The 24,332-nt window shown below is 53.8% G+C and overlaps 10 protein-coding genes across 10 annotated transcripts; 6 read left to right on the forward strand and 4 right to left on the reverse strand.

Annotated features, from left to right (window-relative positions):
* The first annotated feature begins 394 nt into the window (after positions 1–394).
* BU26DRAFT_155733 (uncharacterized protein) lies at positions 395–1,356 on the forward strand. Its single transcript, XM_033820048.1, has 2 exons — positions 395–833; positions 888–1,356. Exons 1-2 carry the CDS (start codon positions 668–670, stop codon positions 1,139–1,141), a joined length of 420 nt encoding a protein of 139 aa, XP_033690419.1. The 5' UTR covers positions 395–667; the 3' UTR covers positions 1,142–1,356.
* Positions 1,357–3,306: 1,950 nt separating this feature from the next.
* Positions 3,307–4,709, forward strand: BU26DRAFT_416451 (uncharacterized protein; the record flags this gene model as incomplete). Its single annotated transcript, XM_033823161.1, has 2 exons — positions 3,307–3,693; positions 3,747–4,709. The coding sequence occupies 2 exons, from the start codon at positions 3,307–3,309 to the stop codon at positions 4,707–4,709; spliced, it is 1,350 nt and encodes a 449-aa protein (XP_033690420.1).
* Positions 4,710–6,492: 1,783 nt separating this feature from the next.
* On the forward strand, positions 6,493–7,927 carry BU26DRAFT_155781 (uncharacterized protein). Its single transcript, XM_033820050.1, has one exon. The coding sequence runs from the start codon at positions 6,836–6,838 to the stop codon at positions 7,724–7,726; it is 891 nt and encodes a 296-aa protein (XP_033690421.1). The 5' UTR covers positions 6,493–6,835; the 3' UTR covers positions 7,727–7,927.
* BU26DRAFT_155780 (uncharacterized protein) lies at positions 7,928–8,808 on the reverse strand. Its single transcript, XM_033820049.1, has one exon. It carries the CDS (start codon positions 8,585–8,587, stop codon positions 8,129–8,131), a length of 459 nt encoding a protein of 152 aa, XP_033690422.1. The 5' UTR covers positions 8,588–8,808; the 3' UTR covers positions 7,928–8,128.
* Positions 8,809–10,380: 1,572 nt separating this feature from the next.
* BU26DRAFT_155784 (uncharacterized protein) lies at positions 10,381–13,281 on the reverse strand. Its single transcript, XM_033820051.1, has 4 exons — positions 12,784–13,281; positions 12,563–12,714; positions 11,725–12,406; positions 10,381–11,544 (listed from the first exon to the last, which is right to left on the reverse strand). Exons 1-4 carry the CDS (start codon positions 13,179–13,181, stop codon positions 10,542–10,544), a joined length of 2,235 nt encoding a protein of 744 aa, XP_033690423.1. The 5' UTR covers positions 13,182–13,281; the 3' UTR covers positions 10,381–10,541.
* A 1,249-nt stretch (positions 13,282–14,530) lies between these two features.
* On the reverse strand, positions 14,531–15,697 carry BU26DRAFT_415882 (uncharacterized protein; the record flags this gene model as incomplete). The annotated part of the gene is made up of 1 exon (XM_033823136.1): positions 14,531–15,697. One exon carries the CDS (start codon positions 15,695–15,697, stop codon positions 14,531–14,533), a length of 1,167 nt encoding a protein of 388 aa, XP_033690424.1.
* A 674-nt stretch (positions 15,698–16,371) lies between these two features.
* Positions 16,372–17,487, forward strand: BU26DRAFT_515133 (rRNA-processing protein-like protein FCF1). Its single transcript, XM_033827990.1, has 7 exons — positions 16,372–16,439; positions 16,489–16,507; positions 16,563–16,634; positions 16,727–16,797; positions 16,853–16,959; positions 17,010–17,157; positions 17,205–17,487. Exons 1-7 carry the CDS (start codon positions 16,388–16,390, stop codon positions 17,324–17,326), a joined length of 591 nt encoding a protein of 196 aa, XP_033690425.1. The 5' UTR covers positions 16,372–16,387; the 3' UTR covers positions 17,327–17,487.
* Positions 17,488–17,583: 96 nt separating this feature from the next.
* Positions 17,584–20,494, reverse strand: BU26DRAFT_476286 (uncharacterized protein). Its single transcript, XM_033825563.1, has 3 exons — positions 19,982–20,494; positions 19,666–19,928; positions 17,584–19,612 (listed from the first exon to the last, which is right to left on the reverse strand). Exons 1-3 carry the CDS (start codon positions 20,177–20,179, stop codon positions 17,773–17,775), a joined length of 2,301 nt encoding a protein of 766 aa, XP_033690426.1. The 5' UTR covers positions 20,180–20,494; the 3' UTR covers positions 17,584–17,772.
* Positions 20,495–20,644: 150 nt separating this feature from the next.
* Positions 20,645–21,492, forward strand: BU26DRAFT_500992 (uncharacterized protein; the record flags this gene model as incomplete). The annotated part of the gene is made up of 5 exons (XM_033826542.1): positions 20,645–20,691; positions 20,814–20,880; positions 21,009–21,087; positions 21,120–21,135; positions 21,165–21,492. 5 exons carry the CDS (start codon positions 20,645–20,647, stop codon positions 21,490–21,492), a joined length of 537 nt encoding a protein of 178 aa, XP_033690427.1.
* Positions 21,493–22,269: 777 nt separating this feature from the next.
* BU26DRAFT_155838 (IZH family channel protein-like protein) lies at positions 22,270–23,988 on the forward strand. The gene is made up of 2 exons (XM_033820052.1): positions 22,270–22,589; positions 22,647–23,988. Exons 1-2 carry the CDS (start codon positions 22,407–22,409, stop codon positions 23,946–23,948), a joined length of 1,485 nt encoding a protein of 494 aa, XP_033690428.1. The 5' UTR covers positions 22,270–22,406; the 3' UTR covers positions 23,949–23,988.
* Positions 23,989–24,332: the final 344 nt, after the last annotated feature.

Below are 24,332 nucleotides of genomic sequence, written 5' to 3' on the forward strand. Positions count from 1 at the left end.
TGCCTAATCCCATTTTCGACTTGGAGGCTTTATCCATTCGTGTTCTAGTCTACCTAGGTACTCATATAGGCGGCGGCGATGTTCGCCAATCAAGAACCCCGTAGCACGGAAGCCTCACGTCCCCCAACGGTTTGAGTCAAGGGTATCGACTCCTCGGTCGTCTATCCCCGATCCCAAGAAGTCTCCCGTCATCTACTCACGCCAGCCCGTTGGCCCTGGACACATCACACGACGGTATGAATACCTCTAGGAGCTCTCCAGCTTAGAGTCATTTCTGACACGCGACGTTCGTTCACTCTTTCTTTCATTTCGTTGGTCCTATTGCGTCTGCTTTAACACGTTAACCCCCCGCCTACCAGATCCAAGCTTTGACCACCTAAACGTGGACGACCTCGTTTTCGTTTCGCAGCCTTCAGTCACACTCGAGTGTCTTAATCTATACTTGGCCCGGCGCCAGGTCTGCCACCTAGCGATGAGACAGTGGTGAAATCCACCAGCATACCCTATATCCCCGAGTCAACTGCGTACCCTCCGATGGGATCTAATCCGTGCTGGCGACCACTCTCCCTCTGCCCAACACCATCCCCAAACTCCAGTGCTTGCTCTAGACCATATCGCGACGCAGCCCTTCACACAGTCTTGAACGGAGACCGCATCAAAGGCAGCAATGTCTCAGAATCAGAACGCCAGCGGCCAACAATCAAGGTCATCGCGGGGCGGATCTTCGACGCCAGGAAGAGAGCCATCCAGGTCGAAGGCGGACGAATGGAGTGAAGTCAAGGACCCAAATGAGCGCAGGAAGATCCAGAACAAGTTGGCTCAGCGGCGGTTCCGTAAGTGTAACAACACGCAGGGCAACCTGAAGACCCTCACTGACGCAGTTTTAGGCGACAAAGTCAGAGAACAGAAGGAAGAGGCCGAGCGCGATGTAGAGAATCAACGACGAGCAGGAAGCTCTTACGCTTCTCCGGACCCTGGCGACATTGATCAAGGCAGAGACCTCTCAGGTCTGCCATGGGGCGGGATCTCGATGCGGCATATTGTCGAGGCGGGAAAGACCAAAGAACAGAATTCCCAGCGTAGCTCACGGGAGAGCTCAGTGTATGCCGCCGCTTCAAGAACAGGGGGAAGCAGCAGGTGAGATATCCCAGGTGTGAGTCGGTCTTCCGTTTCAGTCTGAGGATTTTGACTGACGCCGCCGCAGAGTTGGGCTACGCCTTACGGATCAATTTGCACGAGGCTATCCAGCTTGGAGATACTTTCCTTATCGCCAACCAGGATGGGGAGCGAGTTGATGTAGCGTGAGAGCTCACGGAATAGCCGCCGAGGTCCTTCACGCCGCCGGTGACCACTTATCCCTTTGGCCCGTCGGTCCCCCTCTTTCCGGTTCTTACTGTGGCACATCAGTATTTTGGTTGCGTTTTCGATTCCATTGCAAGACACATGTCTTGGGGCTCAGGCAGCCTTATAACTAAATATCTTGGGATCATACATCGGAGGTGTCATGAGGGAGCTACGAGTTACGCCTTGACGATTACGGCGGTCTCCTTTGGGTAAAGGGGAGTCGAGCATGCCGTGCAGCTCGAATTTCTTTCGTTACCGTGCCCTGTTTACTTTCTCATCAGCCACCTCGTCCCGTCAGCTTCTTTTAGTAGTCATTCCAAATCTAAGCACATCAACTTATACAACGCGGTCGTACTGTACACAGTTCCATTTTGTCAGAGCACACATTCATATTTTTAGGTTCCAACGCTGAGAGGTCGAAGAGAGCCTTAGCGCTTGAGGTGTCTGCCGTGTCACCTTGTCAAGTTCCCGAAACCGATGGGGCCGTCTGGCGTAAACGGCGGCACTGACCAGGATGAGATAGAAGGGCCCGAAGACGCCGGAGCGTTGGACAAAACCACGCAAAATGAGATCCCACTTTCATGAAGAGCGAATCGGAATACACGAGGCTGAAGAGATTCAGAGCCCCATTAGCTGGCGGAGTGAGTGGCTTGACCCTGCACAAGTACGGCGTAGCCCAACACTCCCTTACACACGCGGTGCAATGAGGCAACAGTCGTTCACGCTTATCGCCTACCGCCGAAGTGTCGTCGAAAACAAGCTGAAGTCGGCCTCAGCCAGATTCTCTGTCCTATCCATTAGCAGTATTAACAACCAGCTGCCTGCATTTTGGCTTCCTCGCATCGCATTTTTGCTACACGCTTCTGATGGCGCACCAACAATGGTTTATGAGGATATTCGTCGTGACAAGCGTGCATGATCTCGGAAGCTTAACTGAGGGGCTATCGTCCCTGGTCCCAGAGTCCGCCTCGCATCGTTTTAAAGATATGCGAGGAGGTCGTGAACGACTGGTGGTTGCTGGGATCATACGCTTAAAGCTTGCGTGGCGAGGCTGAGCGCACAGCCCATGTGGCTTGAGAGCCGTTGCTCGCTTGCTTTGCCGAACCTTCACATCTTCATCACATTCCACCGTTCTCTTCCGCCGCGTCCACCGCGTCCACCACTCAAAAACGCCATCACCGGCCCCTCCATCCAGATATTCGGGATGTGGCGTCTGTCTGGCACACCACAACCTGGTCAAGAGCGCGGAAGTAGCGATAGTCGAACCTCGCCGCCGCGGCGGTGACGATTGATGCCTGCCTGCAGTGCTTCCTCCAGACCCCGAAGGGAACCATGAGACCATTTCACGATCTCAATGAGTCGGAATGCCCTAGTAGCCTGTTCAGCACCATCGTAATTGCGGCAAAGCACTGCAACATGGTCAGAAACGGAAAACGGAAATTGCCAGCTTGACGTCAAACCGGCCCTCACCGTGCTGTGCGCCCCTCTCGCCGTAGCCCCAGATGCTAGGCATTAGCCCCATCGGCACCGCTTATTGGTGTGCGGGGCGGGTTACAACATGGATGAGTCAATTTTCTTGACGTCTTCATCTCAGCCTTGAGCTTCTTCGCCGAATTGAGGGTGGAAGCGTATAGCAGCTCTGGTTAGTCCGAATGCTACTCTCCCTCTGCCATTGGCCCGTGGCTGCGCCTGGCCTTCGACAGTCCAGCTGATGCAGGAGATTGGAGCTCGGAGCTCCTCGATCTTGGTCCCGCTTCTGTTTTCCTCCAGGCTACATCTCACCGCACGCCACAACGCTCTTGCGGCGTCTAAGGCCAACTTGTTAAGCGCTTTCTTGAGGCTAGAAACATGCCCTGCGGAGTTCAGCAATGGATCCTCTAGGTTTGCGGCGTAGATTGCCCTGATATATATTCTTTTAGCTGGACATGGAAACATCAAGGAAGAACGGATTGGACGATCTCCATGTCTGTCGAAGAACTTTCCAAGCTATCGCTGGCGGAGACTATGGTAACCACTCGAGCTGGTGCAGCTAGAGCACGAGCGGCACCCTCCCAGGATACTCAGCAATCCGCATCCTCCAGCGAAGCGTCTTCGCCGACCCCTTCTCTCATCGTTTCGACCAATGGCCTTCAGTACGATGTCTCCGAGTTCGATGGGGACCTCCGCAAACGAGCTAAGAGAGGGCTGATATATGAGGACAATGACATCGAAATGAAGTTTTGCGAAGCGACTGAGGATGACCCCAAGAAGTACCTATTTCACCTGGCCGACGACATTACCGTGGCCATGAATGGGGGTAATACGCCGAAGTGTAGCTGTGGAGCAAACGAAGACGGGAGGGCATGTAAAGTGAGTGCCACAGATTTTCGCACTACCTAGTATTGCACTGACCTCCGCCGCAGCACATTTTTTGGATGCTGGGGCAGTTGACCTCCCAGGTGCAGAAAACGCAACCCCTTCAGTTGGCAAAAGATGGATCGACTGTACGAGACACGCGTCCGGCCGAGTTGATAAAGAAATATGGTTTCGAGACCATTGCAGGACATCTTGACTGGCCCTTGCTAGAAGAAGAGCTGCCAGAGGAGGAAGATATGGTTGACGAGATCGCCAATATGTTGTCTGTTTTCGAACCCACCGACGACCTCCCAGCGGATTTCAAAAGCGATGAGACGAGAGATCTTTCCTCCCGGAAGTACCAGGAATTCAAGGACCTCATTGCCGATCACGCCAAGAAAAACAATGGGCTGTACATCCAGCTTCAGGGGATTATTGATCGAGCCTTCCGAGCACGTGTCTTCTTCGCGAAGATTGACCACCGTATCGATCGAGCCTTCGACGCCTTTCAAGAATACATAGCCAAAGGCCCCACCCGTACCAACGCAGCACAAGTCGACGTCAAGAACTGCGCCAACAGACTGAAGGGCCTGGTTCAGACTATTGCGGAATACTACCATGAGCAAATCGAAGAGCATCCCGACCCGGAGGATCTAGCGACTAGGGCGGGAAAGGCACTGCTTGACATCCTCGACGGCGTCGCTGACCGCGACTTTGACGCATACGAAAACATTACGTGGAGTAGCGAGCATCCTACGGACCCAAAAGATCGCAATCTATTTGTGTTCTTGATCTATGCCCGTCCAGAAGACGAAGGGCTGTTCGTCTTGGACACGCTTCAGGGTCTCCCACAAGACGGCGTCATTCGACATCACTGGGCGCTAATTCAAGGGATCCTCGAGAAACTCAACCGTTCCAATCTCTGGACGCCGCAGGAATACATGGATGCCTTCCGCACGCTCTACCCGGAGACCAGAAAGAGGGCTGCTTCCGAGACTGGTGGAAGTAGCGCGAAGAGACCCATGCAATAGGGAGACAAATCCACGTCTATCAGTATTCACGGTTGGCCTCTGGTAGGCAGCCTATGTTTGGGTATTGTTTTGGATACTTCTGTCCTTCTCGGAAGGTTTGTCTGCGCGTTCACCTTTGTTGCTACTCCTACTCCTGTCGGACTTCCTTTCTCATGTCTGCACCCTTCGGGGATGCTTCTTTTGGCTCAAGAGTCCAGTCATTATTCCTTGTTTTCAACAACTGTCTTTTAATTGTCTTCACAGTACCCTTCTTACACTCGCTCACCATTATCCCTCAGCGGTGCTGGGGTTATGGGTTGGATTTGAGCACCACTTCATCGCTTACATTTCTCTGGAATTGAGTTCATTGCTTCGCACTTTACATCCTTGTCTCTCACTTCAGAAAATTGGTGCCAGTATGTGGCTGCATTGAAAGTACTTTGCGCTTAGTAGGCGACGAGCATTCGCACTTCTAATCTACTCTTTCTCTATGCTCGGACGCATCGCATTCAATCCACACTGGATGTGCCATCTTCCGAATCCGGCAATGGATCATGAACAGAACACGCCACATGCTCCATAGGGTGTCCAGCTGATGTGCTTCAACACGCAGTGGGGTAGTCAAGTCCATAGGGCCGGGTGCCCGCCAAGAGGCATGCAAAGCTCTGTTCTCATAAAGCAGATAGTAAAGTTCCGAGACGCCGGAGTAAGACTGGGAGCAATCTGGCGTGATATAAGTGGAACCGAGATGCAGATGCGGTCGGCCCGTTGCATGAGGGGCACGGATGCTTGTACGAGTACTGTTCCATTGGGTTGTGGTTTGATGTCCCATATGGCCCCTCACCGAGACGCGAGGGTAGAGGGTGGATGTCCGGTATACGCGGATTGTTAGCTCCGTTCATGTGAGACGAAGCGGACACGCACGTATGACAGAAATGGCAGAACCAAGCGTGAGCTGGCGTTGCACAGCACAGCAGCAGCATGGTACTGTGGTAGCAGGACCTAGATGTCACGGAACGGGCGGATTGATTAGCGGCAGCGTCTATGCAAGCAGCATGTCGCATGCATGCAAGTTTTGTCCGGCAAGAGTTGCAGAGGTCGGGGGCGCGTCAAATGCGAATTGTCGCGTTCGGTGACCGTCAAGCGCTCCGCATCCGCGCCTCAACTCCGCGGCCTCTAGAAGATGTCGCGTATTGGGCGGGCACGCGGTCCAGCGCCAAAGACAGTGCACTGTGGTGGCTTGCATAACAAGAGCGGCACACCCTGGCCAGCTTAACGCATGCGTAGTAAGTGGTGACGATGCGAATGCCGCGAAAAGCAACGTGTTGATATGCAGGCTGCGGGCTCTCATAGGTCTTTCTGGATGGATAAGCAGGGCAGTGGAGCATCTTGTGCCCTGCTTGACGGCGCTGACTGCCGGTCGAAAAGCAGCCACGATATCCCACCGCATCCAGCTATGCAAGCAGAGCCGACAATATGCCATGACTAAGGCGCGCCCTGGGTGGCGAACATGTGCCCAAGACGCCAGGGGGTCCGGCGCTCGGTGGATGGCACTGGGCAGGCCAGCTTGTGGGCGCCGCGCAGTAGCTCTGCGCCAGCTATACGATGGCGGTGATCTGATTTGGCGCGCGAGTGCGAGAGCTAACTGTAGACTATCGCAATCCACATGGAGCTCTTTGTTCCTTCCGTGGCAGAATGCGGGGAAAGCGCGCCTTGCCCAACGCGCCCTAGCCCGCCAATCAGGACGCGGTCCACGTCGCTGGTGCTGCCCTCTGCTCGGCCTGCGCCTTCGCACACATATTACACAGCAGTGCATCCCCCCTTCTCCCTCGCTCCCAGCATTCCTCGTTAATCTGTTGTGATTAGAGCCCTCGTCCCACAGGCACGCCGCTGCGAAACCCGCTCGCGCGACCTCTCACGCTACCGTCTGCCCACCGACCTGTGACGTATCACCACCGACCGACACTTGGTAAGTTCCGAGCATCGGTGGCCCGTGCGCAGTCACTATACTTCTACACCACGCCCCCGCCTCCTTTCACCCCAACGCACACCACGCTCCCCCTTACGTCTTCGCGATAGCCGCAATTGACCGCACGCCAGAACAGCCACCAACACCACTACCACTGCCCCGCCGCCACACCACCGCCATGTCCAACAGCCCCCCTCGCTCCCCCGGCGCTCGGCGGCGCGCCTCCGTCACCGGCGAGACGTTCCAGGGCCTCTTCGGCGGTCGCCAGAACAGCGTAGGAGGCCAGGGCGGCGCCCAGCCGTACCCGGGTCCGATCACGTCTGCAGCTGTCAACGCTCAGCGACGGCGCCTGTCCCTCACCACGCTTGGTCTGTCAGGCTCCCCGAGCCAGACGTCGCCCTTCCAGAGCGCTCGCCCACGCACAGAGAGCCTGTCCAGCGCCAACTCGGGCTCCGTCGACGAGAGTCCCTTTGAAGATGATCCGGCGCCATCCGCCTCCAGCTCCAGCAGCAACCCCGCCACACCTTTCGCTCGCCGACTGAGCTTCGGCGCACGCGCACTACGGGATGTCAGGCAGAGCAACGGGAGCGTTGGGAATCCCAATGGTAGACCCTCCATCCATAAAGCCTCCTCTCCCCCGACTACTAGAGGTCGAGGTCTGTCTTCATCCTCGCCCTCCTTCCCTTCGCCTCTGCCGATTCTTGTCCCGCCTGCGTCTCCTTCGTCTTTGCACTCTGAGCGTTCCGCCTCCCTGCCCTCGTCTGATTTATCGCACGTCCTTGCAGAGTACTACAAGCGACACCCAGACCAAGCTTTCGGAGAACACGAGCTGACTACCATGCTCTCGCATACAGGCGAAGGCTACAATTTCGCAGAGAACCTCCGCTCCCGCGCCGAGCGTACCTCCATGTCTAGTGCACACCCGATCCATAGCCCGCAGGCTCCACCACACCAGCGCGCCAAGAGCGTTGCCATCATGGAGCCTCCCGCTCGGGAGATGCCCAAGCAACCGAAGGTGCCCGACGCCATGCAGGAGCGCATTCTCAAGGGCGACTTTTACATGGACTAGCGAGGAGCGTGATGCTACGTTGGCATCTGCTTCGTTTCAAGTCATGTGTGATTAGCCCTTCGCCTACGTCTTTCCTAGCGATCAATTTCCGCACGTCAGCAATGTTTTCATCATCCAGGATCTTCGGAGGGGATGGTTTTCTTACCTAGTATCAAGATGGGGCGCAAAATATCCCAATGTATTGCTTGTTGGAGATTTTCGAGACGGTTTTAAGGAGCGAGAACGGAACGAACGCTATGATTGTGTTACTGGACTCTATACCGGACTCTTATCGACTTTCCCGACACGAGCCCCGCGAAACTGAGGCTACGACTACGGCAACCTAACGGCAGCATTTTCCTTCAGTATTCGGCTTTGCGCGGACGCCAAAGAATGACGCTTTTCACCGCGCCGGCTTTGGATTTAAACACTTTCTTTAAGCCTTTCGGCATATCGGTTTCTTCGGCGAGGAATGCAGCTGCTCTCTGCCTTTATGCTTATCACGGAGTAACCCCGCCGCTGAGGCACGGCGAGCGGGTATCGGCGTTTCAGCACGGGTGGCTTTATTGCGAGACTTTCCTTTCTATGGTCCCTGGGTCTATGTACCAGAAGAATGTACTTTTCTTCAGCGGGTGCCTCGGAATGGGTTGGCATTTCTTTCACGGCCTCAAGGCTTTTAAATGAGCAGAAACTGGCGAGCCGCTGCTTATGAGGGTGTACGGAACTGATATGGCTCGGGATGAACGCATCACGGATAGCATACAGACTGGACCTAGGACGGCTGCTGTGGATACGTAGCTCGATCTGAGGATGTTCAGAAACTGAATGAAAGGGTCTGGGAAACTCACCCTCACTCCCCCAAGTGCCGAATCTGCATTGCATCCCCTCGTAATGTCTTTCTCAGCCCCGCCTTCATCGTGCCATTATGGAACAATTCATATCGGCCTCAAAGACTGATGATGGCATGAGAGCAGTGTGATCTGGTACCAGTACCATGGACCCTTGTGGAGCCCTGTATCCACCCTTATCGTTTCTAGACCATATCTTCGTCACGCAACACCACCTTCCGAAACTCGTACTACGTTTTGCAATGCCCGCCCTTGCCGCTCCGCTCTTTTCGTTGACTCTTTTTTTTTTCTCTGGTGGGAACGGCATGCCAACGAGACGTCGACGTCATCGGTGCGGGTGGTATGCGTTTCAGATGGGGAGATCTGCGCGTTTTGGTGCAGATCTTAATATGGAAAGAGAGGGAGGAGCGGGGGTTGGTTGGTTGGTTGGTTGGGTTGGACTGGATTTTGGATTGGATGAGGTACCGAGTGTGGGGTGTAGATCGTAGGAACGTCTAAGGGGTTCGAGATGCATAAAAAGTGTCATGGTCTTCAATAAGAAGACGGAACTTTTATACTTTGGGACTTGCTGTAGGTAGCTCGATATACTACTCGTTGAACTTACCGTGCTGCGCGAAAGCTGAGCGATTTTGGTTGCTGGTTAAGTGTAGAAGGCAGTGATTTCACGCTGTCGTTGTTGTATTCGGCAGGCTGGAGGAGAAATGCGTGTCGTAAAAAGGGAGCGGTGGCACCAACTCATATATGCTACGGCGGCGACTTTGCTAACATGTAATAGTAACAATAAGTGATTACATTCGAAAATTCTCTCCATTTGATCCTATGCCATAGATATACATTATCCCAGCAGCTTCCGGTCTAGCGTAGAAAGAAATGACCACAAACACTGCAATCCGTAGGTGAGAATTAGGAAGGGTAGGACGATGCAAAACTGCGGACTGTTTTGCGTCCGAAGGTGTGCGAAGTCGCGAACGGTAGTGCAAAGGACTTTGATGGCTTGTCCTGCTCTGAGCTCGGTGGAGCGATTGAGGAGCGATTGAGGAGCTAACTCCTCCTGCCGTTTGAAGGTGTTATCCATATGTATCGCAACGGTTGCGGGACAGCATGGACTGAGGAGGGTCGAGGGTGTTTAGTGAGTATTTATGACTTCGGTTGCGGTAGGCAGTGCCGGAGCAGAAACTGATGTAGCTTGGGATCTAACTCGGCTGCAAGTCTCAGAGACTCGGCGTCGGGGGTGACGTTGGTTTTTATAAAGAGAAACTCCACCGTCGGCCACGACGGGGGTGTCCACCTGTCATAGTTGATTGCGTGCCACAGCGGTGTATGTCCCTTCAAGTCTTGTGCTTCCACACTAGCGTGATACTTCCTGTGCAGATGGTCCATCATGTTTACTTCACCATGCGATGCTGCAACCACGAGCGGCGTTCGACCCTTGTTATCGGGTTGGTTCGGGTCGGCGCCGTGCTCCATAACAAGGTCGAACATGCTCACATCGCCCTGATATGCTGCATGCGAACATAGTGTTTTTCCCCTCTTGAGTTGGCCCCGCGGATTCGCGCCGTGTTCTGCGAGGAGGAGCTTAACCGTCTCTGTATGTCCACCAATGGCTGCGAAGAAAATTGGTGTAAGCCCGTGGTGGTCTTCGAGGTGAGGATCCGCTCCGTATTCATTGATGAGCCGGTTCACGACGCTGGTAAGCCCCGTTCTCGCAGCAAAAGATAAAGCCGTGCGACCCATATCGTCCATAACATCGACATCGCTGTTATCTCTTTCCAGTAACATTCTGGCCATCTCTTCATGCCCTCCATCCGCCGCCTTCATCAATGCTGTACGACCCTGAGCAGAGTCCTTATGATGGATATTGATCCCTTCTTTTGCAAGCAAGAGCCTCATTATTCCCTTGTGGCCTTTCGAGGCAGCTGCCGTTAAAGCCGTGTCTCCGGATTTATTGAGTGCGTTCACCGTCACTCGAACGTCGTCCAGTAGCAACTTCACAATCTCTCTCTAAAACCACCTACATTTGGGTCAATGCGCGGATCTGCTAGAAGTGCTTTAACGACGTTCGCAGATTGTCTCTCGGTGGCAAGACATAGAACCGGCTCGTCCGTTCCACATGAGCGGTTTGGGTCGACTTGGTATTTGCGTAGTAGAAGATCGACGATCTCAACACGGTCGTTGCAAACCGCATACCACAATGGCCTTCGGCCACCACCGTCCTCTGACTCTGGGGATTGCCCGGCCGCAATCATGTCTTCCAATATCTGTGGGAATTTGAGAAGAGCGGCTAGGTGAACGCCTCTGACAGAGCGGAAAGATCCAATATCTATCCATGGGTCCAGTCTCCGTATGAAGAACTGTGCACATGCTGACAGATTTTCTGAAGGTGTCTGCAGGAAAGCCAATGAGAAACCCGGAAACTTCTCAGCCATGTTTGCGTGATATACCCAGTTTACCGTTGCGTAGGAGTAAAGTGGGTATTGTTCCAAGCAACGGAAATACTCATAAATGTCTTTGCATGCCCCTGCAGAGAAATGGTCCAGGGACATGTATGCTAAGCATGCGTCCGTGATGAACGCGTGGGCCTCCGGAAAATGCAAACGCCAATTTTGCGTGAAATACTCCTCTGTTGTTTTATGAACCAGACGTAACGTCTTCGAATGCTCATCAAAGGTCGTCAAGCCCGCACATACAGAGACAATGCTTTCAACAGGGGGGCAAAAGTCGCGGTCTATTTCCACAGTTCCCGGTTCAATAGCAAGGGAATCCAAAAGAGCTTCCAGAGGGAGTGCGAGTTGGGCATGAACAAGCCAACTGAGGACCTTCATGGCGAGCTCCTTGGAGTCGCAAGGTTGCGAATGGATTCTACTCATGGCCTGGTCGTAAAGTTTCTCCAGACCTGCGTCTCCGCATGGTAGGTTTTGTAAAGCTCTCTTAAGGTTGCCTGGAGTGAGCTTCTCGTTCAGGGAGTTCATCAAAAGCTTCAGCATGAAGAAACTTAGGTATACGTTAGCGTGAACGGCCATAATCCTCTCACTTGCGCAAGTGGCTTTTTCAGTTTTCAAGGTCCCAGGGGAGTAAGCAAAGACCATTCTAGATGACTTCAATGGGCTGAGTTCAGCCTGGCCTCGGATACATGGATTATCACCAAACATAGTAAGAAGCGACGTGACTCACATTCCATCAGCAGCGGTGAAGACTTTGTTATTTACCAAGTCTTGCAGGTCAGGATAATTCGCGATCCGGTTTCGAAGCAAGCTGGGCGACCGACTCTCGATATACATCCTTAGATCGTCATCGTTGGCTCGAATCCACTGGCGTAAGCTTCCTTGGAAACGGGACGTGATATCTGGAAGGGGACGCGAAGTCGCCAAGAGACTTAAGGAAGACTCTTTTTGAATGTGGAGGAGCGTCGAGAGAAAGCCCTCGAGTTCTGAGGGAGAGGAAGAGTAATATTCGTCCAGCGCGTCCACGACGATGAAGACTCTCGAGCGAGCTGCCACCGCAGCCTTCAGCGCCTTCGACAAATCTGCTATTGAGGGGAGTGATTTGCGTCGATCATGGTGGTCGAACAGCGTTTGAATATCGCCAGGAACGGATTCAGAGCACCGAATCAGCTGCCGTACGATACAACCGAGGTCTCGAATCGTCTGACGCTGCTGAGGCTGGTAGCTGAGATATAGGAATGCGAAGGTCATGTTGTCATCAGCGCGACATAACTCCTGAACGGACTCAATCACCAGGGAAGCAATGATTGTTTTGCCTACCCCGGGGTTTCCTGTGCACAAGATAACCTTTCCAGGCTCGGTGATCCATTGCTGGTAGTTGGGTGAATTCAAGAACCACTTTCCTGTTCCCTCTGCGAATGCGACGGTATGTATTAGCCAATGTCTTATATTAAAGAGGGAAGAAGACACCGCGCATATCATGAGTTGGTTCTACCCATTGAACGCCTTCGCGATTGGCTTTCCAGTGATACTGGGATGAGCGGATATGTGTATCGCGACCTACGCACCTTGTCTTCGAAATATGAAGTCGGCTTGTTGAGTGGAAAAGTCAACGATCGAAAACCAGGTAGCCAGACGTTCGTTGTATTGGCGCCGCTCCTGAGCCTCTCCGCGAGATTGTATGTCATCTATGTTGACTTTCAGCTGCCCGATTGTGCCACTGATTTACATTAGCTGCGAACTCAATATGTCTTGAAGCCTCGACATGACAGGAGGCTGCTGCACCTACGTATTCAAATGGGTGAGGAATGTAGAAAGTATGTCCACGTGCAATCCAAGACGCTGGCGAAAATCGCCGATTTTGTCCTTATCCCATCGAACTCTCTTCCACCACGTGCGGACCCTGCTACTATCCTGGTCGTTTACGTTGCTCTTGTCCAACAGCCCATTCAGCTCGTCGAACACACTTCGGCAGCCTCCGACTATGCTTATTAGGCTCTGTTCCTGTGACGGCGTCGTGTCGTGGTCCGGTAGTTTCTGGTAGGTCTCTTGCAGAAGGACGCGTAGAGAGTCTAGGTCTTTTGCGATGTCACTGAACTGTTGCGGAACCTCCCTGAACCGCCGGTGGAGATCCTTGGCGATGCGAATAATGGTGATAAAGTCTCCAATGCTGTAGCCAAAACTCATTTCGTCCAGACCTGCGCTTCACGTACAGTAGATGAGCTGGTAGAAGAAAGTATTTCTCAGGATGGTGGTAGTAAGGCAACGCTCGATGCTGTAGGCAACTCGTGAGCGAAGCGTGACTACCTAGTGAAAAGCGGCTCCTCCCCTCTCAGCCTTGTGGCACCCATTTTTGGTATTGACCGTGATGGCAGACGTCGACTGAATCAAGGGATGGAAATACTCATGAGGCATGCGATGAAGGGCTGTGTCAAGCGGAAGAGGTGGAGATGGGACGAGAGAAGAAGAGGCAAGCGTGACCCGCAACTACAGTCACATGACGTCACTTCCACTTCCAGTCCAGCCTTCTGCTGCCCCGGGTATAACTACAGCAGAGAGCCAAGCTATACTCATGGTCACTGGCAACCCCTTGTGTTAACTTTCCTTTACATTTAGCTAAGCAAAAGACGAATCTGCCACTAGTGTAGTGCCGTCCCTTCCAAGGTTGCTATTCGTCCAGCTCCTGGGATTCCTCCGTTCTAGTTATACGCATAACGACTGTGGTAGGTAAGCCTTGCCAGCAAGCGCATTTCATTTTTTTTTTGCGCATAGCTACATAGATAGAAACGCCTACTCTTCAATGGCCCTTGTTTCGACAAATCTCCAATGCGGTTCAAAAACCTCCCAAGTGCTCCAACATTTCGCAACCTACACTAGCACATAAGTCACATTTCTCTTGCATAAAGTATAACTGAACTACTATTACTACCTCTCCTTTTGAAGGCCCGCATACAAAACCCTCAACAGCTATCGCTGTATATACAATTGCCCCATCAGAAGACACGCCAACGCAGTATGCACAACAGCAAGGTAAAAAAAAATAGACCTATTCCCATCCAACCGCATCGCCATGCTATAGAACACTAGACGCCTTCCCATGAGTCAAAAATAGTAGAATGGAAAGAAGACTAAGATCCGCTGCGAGTGCGGTCGTACGCTGACAATACTCACCGACCTTGGCCTCCTTCGGAATAGGAGTGTTCAAGAATGGCGAAGACAAGTCGTCTCTAGAGGAGCCGCCCGACTATGCGTTGGTGATACAACGTCAATCGACGAAAACGCTGCATATAACTTTGTAGCAGGAAGTACCACAAAGTCGCTGCAAGTATCCCGAACGTCACTAGTGGAACCCAGCGCAGACGCCAGATAAACACCTTGCTTGCCCCGAAACATGCGAATAAACGCCTTCGATCGGCAAATCCATAAATCTCTCAAACAAGCAATACGGCGCCCGACTTGCTTCGGCTCAGCAAGCCCACAATGCTCCACGCTCTTTTCTTTACAGGCGGTGGTTTCTCTGGCTCATCAAAGTCCTTCTAGAACCTTTCCCTCGGTCCATTGCCGTGGTTCTCGAACAAATCTTCCAGATACGCGCTCGGTGCTCGTCCCCCCGTTACGCTCGAACCACCTGGCACGTTCAGAGAAAGTTGGCTGGGATTCCCATGCTCATGTCCGTATATGCCCCTGCCATTCGCTGGTGTACCGAGCGTCGCTACGCTGTTCCGGTTGTAGAGCGAGATACCATCTCGAGATGGCGGTGGCCGATCATATCCGCGCGAAGGTGGAAGAGAAGGCGAGCCGGGAGGAGAGATACCGGACCGTGTGCTGAAGCGGTTTCCAGGGATGTGGAGAGAATGCATGGATTGATGTGATGCATGGCCTCCGACGTGTGTCATGGGTGATCCTGATGCGGCTTGCGCATTGCCAGATGCGTAATAACCTGCAGGTAGGTAATTTGAAGAGCGGTTGACGGAGTCTCGAAGGCCTCCAGCGCCGCCTGCTGTTGGCGAGAAGAAAAGCGAAGAAGTCGACTTGGGGGGAGTGCCGGTCGTGGTCGAGGCAAAAGGTTTTGGAGGCTTGGATGTACCCGTGGGAGCAGCAGAGAGACGATCCAGCGACATGTTGGAGCTTGCGCCGACGACGTTGTAAAGACCCCGCTTCTTGCCTGGAACAGCTGACATAGCCTTCAGATCTGCCAGGTTCTGAGCCATCGCGGCGCGTTTAACGGAGCGATGCAACGACCACGCGACGAGACCCCGCCAGGCGAGTACTGCCGCACCGAGGAACGCTAGCACAGCGCCCACGCATATGAAAACGGTTCCGTCTGGCAGATTCGACTTCTGCATGAACGGCGCACCCGCTGTGTCTGGCACTTTCATATCTGGGATACCAACACCGGCGATCGTCGGGAGACCGGTAAGGCGGAAGGCATTTGGTGAAGTCGCTGATCCGGATTCAGACTGAGTGGCGTCTGCGCTCGACGATGCTGGAGCGCTCGTGGCTTCAGCTGTCGAAGTTTCTTCTGCTGCTGTGGACGAAGGCTCGTCCGACTTTGCCGTCGACTCTGGTGCCGCGGTTGTGGTCTTCCCGTCTCCGTCGGACTGCGTAACAGTGCTCAGTTCCGGCAGGTCATCGAGAGTTTGCGAGAGAACGGTTGGCGCGACGAGCAAAAGCAGGCCCACGAGGCCTATCGAGGGCCGCATGGTGAAGAGGAATTTGTAAACGCTGGTATACGAGGCAGCGGTGGTCGTGAGGTCGACTGCAAGGCAGTGCAAACTTAGGGGAGTGATGCGGCTAAACGGTGTCTTTCGGTCGTGTTGCCGCGTCTCAGGCGATGGGTGGCTAAAAGGCTGAGGTGAAAAAAGCGAAAGGTAAACGTCTAGCAGGCGATGGGGGCGCGTAGGATAGATGAAACGAGTGACAGAATAACGACAGGTGGAGAGGCCTTGTTTGGGCTGGTTGCTGGAAGACTGCACGAGGGACGGTGATGGGGCCGTTTCGCTGCAGGGGAATCGAGGATCGCGCGGCCTAGCCGGATTTGAGTTTCGCGCGCTGGGGTTGTCTGGGCAGCGCAGGAATGGGATGCTCCTTGGAGCGATGGAGGAATAGCGAGCTGAATCGATGCCGTAGCGATCTCGACAGAAAGAAAAAAGCGATAGCGTTGCACGTTCCGTGACGCAGGTTCCCAGGGCGCACAGAGGTACCGTGGAAGAGACGCTGCAGTCCCCTGTGCACGGGTCTGTTGTCTGTCACGTGCGGCTGCACTGCCGGGACCCTCGTCCGGAAATAGCAGCGATGCAGGACGGCCGGGCCGACAATTTGGCCGGGCAGCTTTGCCCCACCGAAAAGTATCAACGAGAGACTGCACTCTCAATATCTACCACGCTGCAATCATGGGTGTCGCGAAGAAGACGCGAAAATTCGCGCAGATGAAACGAGTTATTGGTATATGCAGATCACGGTCGTACGGTTGATTTGTAGCTGACTATTGCAGGTCAACGAGATTCGCGACTGTATGCACGCCGCTTCCTTGTCCGAAGCCCCCCCTCGCTGATAGACCCGATACAGAAAGAAGAATCAAATGACTGGCGCGGTAGAAGCCCAAAAGAAGGCCCAGGCCGAGGCTCCAAAGCGGGAAATGTACGTTTTCGATACGCGCTTCCATACATTCTCCACTCTCGCTCCAGAAGCGCATGTGGACGAACGAAGCTCCAGCTAACTCTTTTCTCCAGCCCTCAAGCACCGAGCTCGATGTTCTTCATGGCAAATCAAGCCCTCGGCCCGCCCTACTCCGTCCTCATAGGCAAGCATCCGCATCCCGTTTCCAACCTTCCATTCGACCTCTAATTCCCCGCAAGACACGAACTTCCTCTCGCACACCGTCCGCGCCAAACTCGATCTCCAGACCGCACTCATGAATCTGCTATACGCGAAGGCGACGCCTATAATCACATCCTGCGTCATGGTATGCGACACACCGGGAATAACAAGGATATAGCTAACACTCGCGGAAAGGCTGAATTGGAAAAGCTGGGGCCCAAGTACCGCATCGCGCTTCGCATTGCGCGAGACGAGCGCTGGGAACGGCTCAAGTGCGACCATACCGGAACGTACGCCGACGACTGCATTGTCGACCGTGTGATGAAGCACAGAATCTATCTTGGTATGCAATGCTTCCCTCCACGCGCAGCCATCTCCTAATGCTTTCAGTTGGCACAAACGACCGCGACCTAAAACGGCGAATACGAAAGATTCCAGGCGTCCCCATCGTGAGCGTAGCGAGGGGCAAGTATGTTATTGAGCGGCTGCCGGACGTGCCTGATAGTCGATGAACGAGGCGATAAAACTAGGAAGGACGTGGTTTATATGCATAGCGAGGTGTTCTGGTTAATGGGTTTTAAAACAATAGAACGGGACTTTGAGAGTCGAGGCATGTAGGCATTTAGGGTTCACACAGCGTGAAGCCGAGGTTCAAGATACCGAACAATCTGATTGCATTCCATCGTATCATGACCGTGCGTGTCGTGGGTATATCTCCGTCCCATCCCCCATCATTTAATACCGCTGTCATTCTCCCCAGGCCCTGCACCTTTGCCCATTCCCTTTCGTCCTTTTTGTAAATCCCAAAACGCCAACTCCAACCTGGAAAAACGACCCTATATGTATCAAAACAACCTTGGAATCGAAAATAGACCCGAGCCTCGTAATCGAAACATCATCACCGACATCAACTCGTCATGGTCATCAACTGATCTCATCAAACACTTCGGAAAAAAAATCAAACGCCGACTAAGCCATCTAAAAGGGCCGTCAACCCCGCTACCCCCATCAACGCCTTCGTCGCTCCACTATGCTCATGCCCCTTCTTCTTATGCCCATCACCGCGATCACTGCGTCTCCGACTGCTACTCCGACGCTTCCTCTCTCGCGCCGCGCTGTCCGAGTCCGATGTTAGCGAACTAGACGAGTAATAATCGTGGTGCGAGCCAGAGCCTTGCCGCGAATGCGACTGGGAATGGCGGAGCGGTGACTGAGGGTAGGCGCCTTGTTGAAGATGGCGCGTGTCCAGAGGTGGTTGATAGTTGGTGAAAGAAGTGCTGAAGAGTGCGGGATTGGGCGGGTAGAGGGTTTGTGGGGAGGCGAAAAGTGGGTTCTGCGGCAAGAATGGAGGCCCCACGGCTTGAGGTGAGTAGGGGGGTACGCCAGGGGAATACGGGGGTGGTTGAGGAGAGTAGTGCGGAGGTTGGGGTGGGTAGGCGGTGGTTTGCGACGAGCTGATGGGTGATATAGGGAGGTGCAGGCTTGTAGAGCGAGGGTTGGGCGGATATGTGGGTACTTGACCGGGCATGGAATTCGAGCGATCCAGGGGAGGGTGGGACGGTGGTGGAATGGAAGTAATTGCCCGCTCGAGAGGTGGATGCTGCGGTTTCTTCGCTAGCGGCGTGCGGTCGCGATCATGAGACGACGGTATGGGAGCGTTGGCTGAAGAGCGGCGTTCGAAGGATGCGCGGCGATGATCAACTTGCGGTGGTGGAGACCGTGGCTGCGTCTTGCGATATAGTTCCACCGTCCTTTCGACGAGCCGATGTACTTGGTCGAAAGTCAAGGGCAACTGGATGCAGAAACAAGTCTCGAACTTGGTTCGTCTGCCATCGCGCCGCTCCTTCTGCACCTGGGTGAACTGGTAGCCAGCCTCCTGGATTGCCTCCTTGCACACCCATGATGCAAGAATTTCCGTCCAACTATGGCGGTCTGAGAATGCTGTTGAGGATGGCGCATCGGTATTGGAGTCGGCAACTTTTCCATCTATGTACTTCCAATAGTGGCGGCGAGTGCACAGGGTCCAAGGGATTTCCAGGTCAACGTCATCGTCTTTGTCTTTTGCCTCCACAGCTGCAGCGGCTTCTACTGGGAGCGTGGTAATGCTCGACCGAGGAGATGCGTTCGTCGAACCAGGCTGCATCGGAATCGGCAGGTTACTGCCGGAAGACCTTGGAGATACTCCGTACGACGATGCAGGCGATAGCGGTGGATGAGGTCCGAACGTCTTGGACTCCGGAACTGGTATTGGTAAAGTGCCAGTCTCTGTGAACAGCGGTTGGACGCTGTCTGGCCGACGAGGCGTTGGTGTAGACAGCCTCACACCACTACCCGCAAATCTTGGTAGCGAGTGGACCTCGTCCTCGTTGTCTGATTCGACAGATGGTTGCAGTGTCTCCCTCCGTTTGGTCTCGGCTTTCCGTTCAGCATCCCGGAGGTCCTCCTCAAATTGAGGCAAACGCGTCCATCTATCCAATAAACGGTCGAGCTGCGTTTTAGCGACTCCGCATACTGCGTTAAGCCACTCTTCTTCGTATGAGTTCGAAGGATCGAGACTTGCGATGTACTTGTCCTGATACTTGAAAAGATCTCCCGGATTTGGCGGACCACCGTGTACTGCGACCAAGCTCTGCGAGCTATCCGTCTCCGTGAGTAGCCGCGCATCTGGGCTGGACGGATCATACAGTCTATATGCCGACAGTATGGACATCTGTTGCTCGATAATCAGTATCTCCAACTGACTCTTCTCGTTCGCTACAGCTCTGGAAGCCTGCTGTGGCGACACACTCGGTCGAACTCTGCAATGTATGGTCAGACTTCCGATGACGCGTTTCGTAATAGTATTGCTTACCTAGCCCACATGATGCCCTGAGCGGCGTATAGGGTCTGTAACATGACGGAAAGAGTCGCCTTCAGTGAGTCTAAGTGGGCCACGAGGTAGTCCAGCCTCGCCACCACCGCGGAGCCGAGTCGGAGTCCTCGAGGCGGATCTGGATGTCCGCCACTGCGCACATGCGCGTTCTGCTCTTCCTGCTGAGACTGCGGAAGGATAGACTCGATCTCATTCAATATTGCTGTGCATTGATCGATAATGTCCTCGAGTGTTTCGATAGCCTTGCGAAGCATGTCAGGATTTGCGATCAAGCAGTTGACATGGAGTGACCTACCTCAGAGGAAGGCATCCGATCATCTTCTTTGATAATGGTTCCGACTTGCTTGATAATAAGAGCGAGATTGCTTATTGACCTTGCGGTCCTTATAAGATGCTTCGCCGCATCCGGCTCCGAGCCAGCCAGTCGGTAGAGTTCGAGGGCAAGTGCGGAGCTCCGCGAGACGACGGGGAGAATAGCCGCGAGCGCTGCCATCGGATCGATCTCTCAGATACCGCTATGGAGTGCATAAACAGTACTGAGCCGTGAAGGCATCTGTGGAGTGACTGCCTGCAGTTATAGACGCCTTCAAAAGTGTGTTGTGGCTGTCCTTTTAGCGTGATATCATCGCACAGGGCAAGGGTCTCTAAACGGTGACCTCGATTGGACTAGCGAGCCAAAGAGGCAACGAACTGCGCCGGCGCGAACCTGCAACAGACCGAACTGCAGTCTTGGCGAGAACTGTTGGCGACTATCGTTAGCGTTTATAGGTTACGCGTCCCGTCTCGAAATGAAGCTCGAAGCAAACTTGGGGAGTGCTACGAAGCTAGCAATCGCGCACATGACCCCATAAATCCAGTGGTTCCACATAATAAGACGGCCACCTGACCAGAACTCAGTGAGGCTCAAAACTGCCCCAGCTGACAAATTTAGCGCGTTAGCGTATGGTCCAGCCTTACGATGACTTTTGCGAACCCTACGAGCTGGGTTGCGAGCTCTAGTTTCCGGTGAGCGCGGTACTTCGGGACATAATAAGCGACGCGGACAGGCGGACCATCACCAAAGCCGTGTCTCAGTCGTATCCTGCGCGGATAGGCCATTCTGGCCGACTGACACGATAATGATGTAGCCTACGTGCTGAAGATGCCAGGATGAGCGACCCCTCACCGGACATGGTAGAGCGTAGACGTGGTCCCGTAGGGGCCCCGTAGAAGCTGTGGAAGTGGCATCCTAGATCATGAAATAGCGAATCGGAATCCTTCTTCTCGAAGGGCTGCAGCACCTATTGGCTGTTAAACTGCTTCAGCCCTGTACCAATGCATAGCGGGCTATACCCGCAGATCGAATGCTTATCGTAGTCCTGGTGTGGGGTGCTCCGGTCAAAGTTCTGCGGACAGCGCAATGTAGTTTTGCGTGCATTACACGCTGTCCATAGTTGGGCATAGACAGAGGTATGTTTCTATTAGAGATATGCCGGCAGATTCTCGATCGGCAAGATCCTGGGCCAGGACAAGCACGTGTACGCTTACTTGTGGACTGCGAACACTCCCCCCAAAGAAAGCCACGCTCCGGCGCGACAGCGAAGGCAGGTAGAGCTCAGTTATTTCTTCTTGGCCCAATGCGACAATCGCTCCTCAGCGCGAGGACTCCTGTCCGACGGACATCCGATGGAATGTGTGCACGGACCCACTTGGGATGCCTACTGCGGTACTCCTTCTCTCTTCATGGTGAATAATTGGGGAGCTGACACCACCGCAGCGTGGGAAGGAGGGAAAGCGAGAAACCGGAGAATAAAAGACCATTCGTAGAGAGAGAGAGCAAGACTCCGTAGTGGGTGGGGTTTCAGCTAATCGCAAGACGGGGACTAACGTAAGAAGCGCTCTGAAAAGGCCAACACCCTCGAACACTAAGTCGATTCCGCCTTCTCCTTTCTCGTGTTGTGGGATGGAGTAAAGTCCGTCCAGCTAACGAACGGTTGGCGCTTCTGATGCTGCTCGATACGTGATGCTTTTCGAGGGCCATTCGGGATGAGAACTGCGAAGGCGAAATCCCAGACTTTTGGACCATCAGAAGTCAAAGTTATGCTTCTTTGCTAACCTTATTCTGCGCGTATAGGAGACGTGCTGAGAGTCGAAGCCAGGGAATCCGCTCGACAAACAAAGCCTTACTCCGCAAAGATGAGGTCCGCCGGATATGGAATCGAACCCTGCCCCAACGGAGATTGACTCCATTGTGGCTCACGAGGCTGAGCGAACAAAGAAAGTGTGGCTGCTTGTTTCTATTGCCAGAAGCAAAAGTAAGACGGATGTTTCGAGGAGGAAGAGCAGGCCGTCGACGGACCTTCGCCGCCAAGCTTTCACATGCGCAGGGGTGGGCCGGCGCCGTGGAAATTTTGCCGCTCCGCTACAGAGGGCAATGACGGCTTTGGGAGGAAGTGAACTAACCATACTTCCCACCCGGCACCTCCACGTGCGTCATTTAATCTGCTTCACTCCCCTCCCTTTCCCTCAATTCGGTCCCTACGGCCCCACGAATTGTTGCTTTCGCTCACTCCTTGTACATATCTTTGCACTTGTGGCCTGTCCAATAACGCCGCTTTCGGCGTGCACGCCCTGTACCACCATACTGCTATTCGCAAAGAGACCACCCCACCGGCGTATATACCCTCCGCTCACCTTTGATCTCGCCCCTCTGGAGTTTGTTTTATATACAGCAGCGCCTCATGCCTCGCGCCAAAGCCCGCAACGGGCAGAGCACGTCCGTCATGGTCAGTCAGGAGGAACCTATTCAACGCTCGAACCGAGGCTATGGCACCTTTACAAGAAAGGAGCACCAACGACGGCATTCCTCGCATCAGGTCCGCCACCAGCGACCATGTGTGGACTCGGAAAACTTCCAAGCGCTTGTACGTCTAATGACATCCAGTCGCCACAATTTGCGCGTTGGCTAACCCGAAGAACAGCTTGGAAATTTCCTCACCGAGCTCAATTGTAGACTAGACTTCCTAGAATCGTACGGAACCTTCAAAGTTGACGCCGGTGTTGAATACGCATACTCTACCCTTCTCGCCGTTCGCGAATCGTGCTCCAAGATCTCAGATGGCGCCATTGAAGTGGGGCGACGGCAAGCAGCCGTCTTCGTGGAAACACTGGAGAGCCGATACCATGAAGCATTGGAAACAAAGGAAACATTGGCAGAGAAAGTGTTGGAAGGTATACTGTTAATGGAAGATTGGGTATCCGACCTCGAGACCCGCGCATACGCAATCCGAGATGCAGGAATCGAGACCGCGCACCACGAGCTGGAGCGCGCGAGGGCAGTCGTAGACGCAGGCCTCTACAAAGCGCACCGCGCGCGACAATCTATTGAACTCAGGATCGACTTCGCAGTCGAGCGCGCCCTCGCCCGCGCAAAAGAGCATGGCCTGATCAAGTTCGAAGACCTCCCGGAACCATGGCAAGTCAACCCGCACATCCTGCACGGCTATCGCTTCTGCGAGGGCCACTGGGCCTGCATCCGCTCCATCGGTGGCATCCACAACGAATCCACAAACATCTGGACGCACCTGCTCGGCCTCTTCGTCGTCCTCGGTGTAGCCTTCTACTTCTACCCCGCGCATGTAAATTTCCACATCTCGACAACCGCCGACGTCTTCATCGCGGGCCTGTTCTTCTTCGCGGCCTGCAAATGCTTGATCTGCAGCTGCATAATGCACACCATGAACAGCATATCGCACCCCGGCCTCCTGGAGCGCTACGCCTGCGTCGACTACACTGGCATTTCTTTACTAGTCGGCGCCTCCATCATGACCCTCGAATACACAGCCTTCTACTGCGAACCCGCCTCCCGCTGGTCCTATATGACACTCACCGCCGTCCTCGGCATCGGGGGCGTCTACCTCCCCTGGAACCCGACCTTCAACCGCAAAGACCTCGCCTGGGTGCGCGTCCTCTTCTACGTCACGCTCGCCATGACGTCCTTCTTCCCCTTTGGGCAGCTCGCTGCGACGCGCGGCCTCGACTGGGCGCAGTACTTCTACGCGCCCGTCACCAAGAGCATGCTGGTCTACCTCGTCGGCGCGATCATCTACGCGAGTAAAGTGCCCGAGCGCTGGTTTCCTGGACGTTTTGACTACCTGGGAACAAGTCACAACATCTGGCATGTTGCCGTGTTGGGTGGTATCGTCACGCATTACTTCGCGATGCAGGAGATGTTTTCTCAGGCTCTGATGAGGGCTGAGATGCATTGTCCTGTCGTTCACTAACTCTTTCCTTGCTTTTGACTCTCCTCCTTCCTTTCTATATGCCTTCCCTTACAATAATCGTAGTTCCTCCCCTTTGTTTTTAGCAACGCATTAGGGCATTGAGGTTTTGGTTGCATCGTGGGCGTTGTTGGGCGGTGCATCTAGATCCTAGATCTTGGATAGAATGCGCGTTGAGTTGCTCCGCGCGGTGCTTGGGTTGGGAGGCTATCATGGTCATGCGTTGGGTGACAAGTTGTACGATATTACCTGGAAGCTCACATACCATGAATCTTACCTACATCGCGTTCATCAAATCCACACTCATGCCGACATAGTCCTAGAGGCATAGAATTATCTATTCTTAATTTGAGCACAGGTCGATGCACACGCGAAGCTAGGAGACCT

This window comes from Trematosphaeria pertusa, assembly GCF_010094035.1.
Source record: "Trematosphaeria pertusa strain CBS 122368 unplaced genomic scaffold BU26scaffold_2, whole genome shotgun sequence".
In the NCBI taxonomy this organism is placed as follows: Eukaryota; Fungi; Ascomycota; class Dothideomycetes; order Pleosporales; family Trematosphaeriaceae; genus Trematosphaeria; species Trematosphaeria pertusa.

Excerpts from the sequence above, each read along its gene's own strand:
- BU26DRAFT_155784 (XM_033820051.1), bottom strand. The coding sequence starts at position 13,181 with ATGAGTTTTGGCTACAGCATTGGAGACTTTATCACCATTATTCGCATC. Across the intron at positions 12,715-12,783 it reads TTCCTCACCCATTTGAATAC|TGGCACAATCGGGCAGCTGA; the intron begins GTAGGTGCAGCA and ends AATGTAAATCAG. Across the intron at positions 12,407-12,562 it reads CTTCATATTTCGAAGACAAG|AGGGAACAGGAAAGTGGTTC; the intron begins GTGCGTAGGTCG and ends TCGCATTCGCAG.
- BU26DRAFT_155733 (XM_033820048.1), top strand. The coding sequence starts at position 668 with ATGTCTCAGAATCAGAACGCCAGCGGCCAACAATCAAGGTCATCGCGG. Across the intron at positions 834-887 it reads GTTGGCTCAGCGGCGGTTCC|GCGACAAAGTCAGAGAACAG; the intron begins GTAAGTGTAACA and ends ACGCAGTTTTAG.
- BU26DRAFT_155781 (XM_033820050.1), top strand. The coding sequence starts at position 6,836 with ATGTCCAACAGCCCCCCTCGCTCCCCCGGCGCTCGGCGGCGCGCCTCC.
- BU26DRAFT_155838 (XM_033820052.1), top strand. The coding sequence starts at position 22,407 with ATGCCTCGCGCCAAAGCCCGCAACGGGCAGAGCACGTCCGTCATGGTC. Across the intron at positions 22,590-22,646 it reads CGGAAAACTTCCAAGCGCTT|CTTGGAAATTTCCTCACCGA; the intron begins GTACGTCTAATG and ends CCCGAAGAACAG.
- BU26DRAFT_515133 (XM_033827990.1), top strand. The coding sequence starts at position 16,388 with ATGGGTGTCGCGAAGAAGACGCGAAAATTCGCGCAGATGAAACGAGTT. Across the intron at positions 16,635-16,726 it reads GAGGCTCCAAAGCGGGAAAT|CCCTCAAGCACCGAGCTCGA; the intron begins GTACGTTTTCGA and ends TCTTTTCTCCAG. Across the intron at positions 16,798-16,852 it reads GCCCTACTCCGTCCTCATAG|ACACGAACTTCCTCTCGCAC; the intron begins GCAAGCATCCGC and ends ATTCCCCGCAAG.
- BU26DRAFT_476286 (XM_033825563.1), bottom strand. The coding sequence starts at position 20,179 with ATGGCAGCGCTCGCGGCTATTCTCCCCGTCGTCTCGCGGAGCTCCGCA. Across the intron at positions 19,929-19,981 it reads ATCGGATGCCTTCCTCTGAG|GCTATCGAAACACTCGAGGA; the intron begins GTAGGTCACTCC and ends ATGCTTCGCAAG. Across the intron at positions 19,613-19,665 it reads CAGGGCATCATGTGGGCTAG|AGTTCGACCGAGTGTGTCGC; the intron begins GTAAGCAATACT and ends CATACATTGCAG.
- BU26DRAFT_155780 (XM_033820049.1), bottom strand. The coding sequence starts at position 8,587 with ATGCAATGCAGATTCGGCACTTGGGGGAGTGAGGGTGAGTTTCCCAGA.